Below are 4636 nucleotides of genomic sequence, written 5' to 3' on the forward strand. Positions count from 1 at the left end.
ACAGGAGAGGCAGCTGGCCTCCCACCTCCCCTTTTCCACCGTCCCCCGCGCAGCGTTTCCGCAGGCTTTCTCCGGGGACTGGCGTGTGAAGGACCTGCACGGTTCCCAGAGCTTCTGGTTTCTTTTTTGTGGGTTGTAGCCAAGCCCCAGATTAAATCAGCGTTTCCCCTTCCAGAGCCCCGGCCCTGGGCTTGGACTGCCACGTGCCGTTGCCTGACAAGCCATCGGTCTGCGGGGTTTGCAGAATCTCCAGGGCAGTAACAGTGGGAAAACTGAGTGCCTGTCATTCCAGATGCCAGATTCTCTGCTCCAAGAAGCCTGCGTGAAGTGCTGTGTCCCTCACCTGGAAAATTACAGCGGGGAGGAGACAGTGGTGAAGATGCCCAAAGGGGAAGGCTAGGGCTGTTGTCAGTCTAGGGACAGCATGGTGATCTCCTGAGTGATGCCTTTCCTCCTCAGGTTCAGATCTTGGCTCCAGGGCTCACTAGCTGTGTGAACTTCAGTTACTTCATTTGCAAATGACAGTGCCTCACAGAATGTATTTATCTTGCAGCTGGCTAACTCCATATGCCTCCGGAACACCTTTCTTGACTCTACCAGGCGTGCTCACTCACCTTCTCTGTGTTCTCCCTTGGGACCACGTGCATACTCGCTCATGGTACTCGACACGTTGGACTGAAATGATTTCTACAGGACCCTCTGCTAGCCTGCAGCTCTTTTAGAGTAGAGAGTGTTTTAATCTGCTTTGTTTTCCATGGTCCTAGTAGCATGCTTGCCAGACAGTGTGAGTTACCCACGCCAAACAGACATCTCTTGGATGTTTTCCTTCCTGAGTGTTTGTTCACTCTACTGTAAAATCGCTTCCATCTGAATTGTTGCTCGTTTCCCGGAAGTGATGGTTCTTACCCTGTTTTTCTTCTCCCATCTGAAAGAAATATCCTTTTTATTCCGTGTTTATGGAATTCCCAGAAAGCTGATTCTTGGGTAGTTGCTTGATCTCCCTTTCTCATCTGCTTTCCGTTGAGTGGCAGTTGTCAAAAATAAATGATGGAAAGAATCGAATGGCACCGCAGTCAGGGTATCCTCAGGCCTCTCCCCTTCATGATGGGGAGGCTGTGGATTTTGATGAGAAGGAAGGATGGGAAGACTGGTATTTGGGGATGAGGAGCTGGTGCAGTTAGGGCCTTTGCTCTCCCGGGGCCTGGGAGGGCAGGTCTGGAGAAACTTGAGGCCGGATGTGTCAGAGTTGCTCTCTGCCTGTTTTCTGCATTACCTGTAGTGCACATTCCCTCACCTTCCAGATGCCCTAGCCCAGCATCATAGCATATTCTTCTGTGCCCTGAGCTCAGTGTTGGAGAATGGAGCAGTGATGTTTAGAAAAGACCCCCACCAAGGAGCCAAAGGCTCAAACAGGTGGGCACAGGTACAGGGCACCAGTGAACCCAGGTATTCGTGTTTTGCCCCTTCATCACACCATTACCTGAATCTGTATATAAATACGCCACTGGATCTTGCTTTTCTAGTAAAGATTCTCTAGTAAATTTGAAAGATGCTATTTACTGGAGGATGCCAGTAATTCCAACAGATGTGCCAAGACCTTATCCGGTGACTGCCGGGGTTCATTAAAAGCTCTTTCTGAGGCCGCCACAAAGACGTTCAAACACTGCACACGACAGAAGTGCAGGCTTTCAGAAAACACTTCACGCACAGCCTGTCACAGAAAATTGCTAAATCACCCGCTGCTTTCCTTTAGCCGGTTTTTGCCTGATGGACCACCTGTCTCTCAACACTGGCTTGTATGATGTGGCATGCCAAAACCCAGCGTTGTCTCCTAGAGCTTAGAATGTTGTAGGAATCGGTAACCTGCCCAGCCAGGATGCCAGGCCAGTCATGACCTGCTCCCTCCGGCACCTCTGCCCCTTCTCTGCCTCCTTAAAGGTCTGGTAACACGGCCGGGCGTGGTGGCTCACGCCTGTAATCCCAGCACTTTGGGAAGCCAAGGTGGGCGGATCACAAGGTCAGGAGATGGAGACCATCCTGGCTAACACGGTGAAACCCCGTCTCTACTAAAAATACAAAAAATTAGCTGGGAGTGGTGGCGGGCGCCTGTAATCCAGTACTTTAGGAGGCTGAGGTGGGTGGGTCACGAGGTCAGGAGATAGAGACCATCCTGGCTAACACAGTGAAACCCCGTCTCTAATAAAAAACAAAAAATTAGGCAGGGCACGGTGGCTCATGCCTGTAATCCCAGCACTTTGGGAAGCCAAGGCGGGCGGATCACGAGGTCAGGAGATCGAGACCATCCTGGCTAACACGGTGAAACCCCGTCTCTACTAAAAATACAAAAAATTAGCTGGGCGAGGTGGCTCACACCTGTAATCCAGTACTTTGGGAAGCCGAGGTGGGTGGATCACGAGGTCGGGAGATAGAGACCGTCCTGGCTAACACAGTGAAACCCCGTCTCTACTAAAAAACAAAAAATTAGGCTGGGCACAGTGGCTCATGCCTGTAATGCCAGCACATTGGGAGGCCGAGGCAGGCAGATCACAAGGTCAAGAGATCGAGACCATCTTGGCACCACCTCAGCTCACTGCAAGCTCCACCTCCCAGGTTCACGCCATTCTCCTGCCTCAACCTCCCGAGTACAGGACTGTAGTACGGGACTACAGGCGCCCGCCACCTTGCCTGGCTAATTTTTGTATTTTTAGTAGAGACGGGGTCTCACCATTTTAGTCAGGATGGCCTTGATCTCCTGACCTCGTGATCCGCCCGCTTCGGCCTCTGAAAGTGCTGGGACTGCAGGCGCCCGCCACCAGGCCTAGCTCATTTTTTGTATTTTCAGTAAAGACAGGGTTTCACCCTGTTAGCTAGGATGGTTTCAGTCTCCTGACCTTGTGATCCGTCCATCTTAGCCTCCCAAAGTACTGGGATTACAGGCGTGAGCCACTGTGCCCGGCCAGAGTGATGGGATTTTAAAATCACCTGGTGTGACCCCCGCGCACACAAAGGACTCAGGCCGAGGTCGCCAATGATGCTGAAACCACAGGGTGAAAGGACGCAGCCAGGGCACCCCGTGGCTTCTGGGCATCACCCACGGAGGACTGATGGGGAAGTGTGCCTGTGCGTTGGAGAGAGGCCTGGGCGCCACCTCTGTGAGCGGTCAGGCCTGGTGTCCTTCCTCTGAGCAGCGGTGCTGCAGTAGGGGCAGCATCACCCACGTGGCCTTATGAAACAGAAAGTGCTTTATCTAACCGTGAGGAGACAGATCCTCAGTGTGAGACGTTCTGCAGGCAGCTGGCCAGGCCGCCTCAGTGGCGGGGCACGTACCTGGTGGGGACTTGGATCCCGGGGCAGGCCACAGTGGGGGATGCACCTGATAGGGGCCTGGATCCCTGGGGCAGGCCGTGGCGGGGGTGTGAACCTGGTGGGGGCCTGGATCCCTGGGGCAGGCTGTAGGTGGCGGGGGCGTGAAGCTGGTGGGGGCCTGGATCCCTGGGGCAGGCTGTGGTGGGGCGTGAACCTGGTGGGGGCCTGGATCCCTGGGGCAGGCTGCACTGAGGATGCCCTTCTCAGGCAAGGCTGCTTCAGGGGCACCTGGCTCCTGGCTGCCTGCGGTCTGTCCCACACCCCTCACCACCAGTCACCCTTGCAGGGAGACTGTGTCTCCCCTCTGGGGGCCGGGGTTCAGGGTGATGAAGGAGAGAGAACGCCCTGACCTAGAGGGCAGACAGGGCCGCTTTCCTTCCTCCTATATAGCGAAATTCCCCCTCTCACGCCAGGGTCCTCTTCTGGCCTGTGGCAACTCCGTGAATGCTCTGGCCTTCGGCCTGCCCCATGTCCTGGCAGGAGGGCCCACAGCCTGGGTGTCAGCCCCCACCCCCACTCCCCGTCTGTGGTTGGAGCTCAGTGCGGTGCTTCTGTGCTTGTCCTGCAGGTTCAGGCGTGAACGGCCTGGAGGAGCCCAGCATCGCCAAGCGGCTGAGGGGCACCCCAGAGCGGATTGAGCTGGAGAACTACCGCCTTTCCCTGAGGCAGGCCGAGGCGCTGCAGGAGGTGCCCGAGGAGACTCAGGCCGAGCACAACTTGAGCAGCGTGCTGGACACGGGCGCCGAGGAGGACGTTGCCAGCAGGTCAGCGCGCAGGGCTGCAGGGTGCCCACCCGCCACCTGGCCCTAACAGCCTCCTCACCTCTGCGTGCCTCAGTTTCCTCTCCGTGAAGGGAGATAACGTAGTTGCCTCCTCACAGAATTGGCGTGCAGGGAGAGTGAGTCCATGCCCTGACTGTTGAGAGCAGCACTTGGCTCACAGAGGCCTTGCAGGTGGCTCTGCACAGTGGCCTCACTGGGTCCTCCTCACAGGAGCCCCATAAAGTAACCAAGACGCTGACAGTGACCACGGTTGGGGTCACAGAGGCTGGAGCCGAGATTCCAACTCAGGCTTCCCAGGTGCCAGCCCAGGAGGCCTGCTATCTTCCCTGCTGCCCACAGTCCATTCTCCCCAGTCCCTTTTAGGTTCTTGGCCTCATCTTGCAGTCAGTGAGGACTCCTCCATCAGACTCAATTCAGAGATTCAGGAAGTATTTATTCCTTGAGGACCTGACATGTCCCCAGCTCCAAGTTTGTCATTGGGAAGGGAA

The 4636-nt window shown here is 55.7% G+C and overlaps 1 protein-coding gene across 1 annotated transcript in view; it reads left to right on the forward strand.

Annotated features, from left to right (window-relative positions):
• Nucleotides 1–4636, forward strand: part of MICAL3 (microtubule associated monooxygenase, calponin and LIM domain containing 3) — a 260058-nt gene that overhangs the window by 193755 nt on the left and 61667 nt on the right. The window contains 1 exon segment of the mRNA XM_011984643.1: nt 3935–4130. Within this exon segment, the coding sequence (XP_011840033.1) occupies nt 3935–4130 (196 nt within the window).

This window comes from Mandrillus leucophaeus, unplaced genomic scaffold (genome assembly GCF_000951045.1).
Source record: "Mandrillus leucophaeus isolate KB7577 unplaced genomic scaffold, Mleu.le_1.0 Scaffold270, whole genome shotgun sequence".
Taxonomy (NCBI): domain Eukaryota; kingdom Metazoa; phylum Chordata; class Mammalia; order Primates; family Cercopithecidae; genus Mandrillus; species Mandrillus leucophaeus.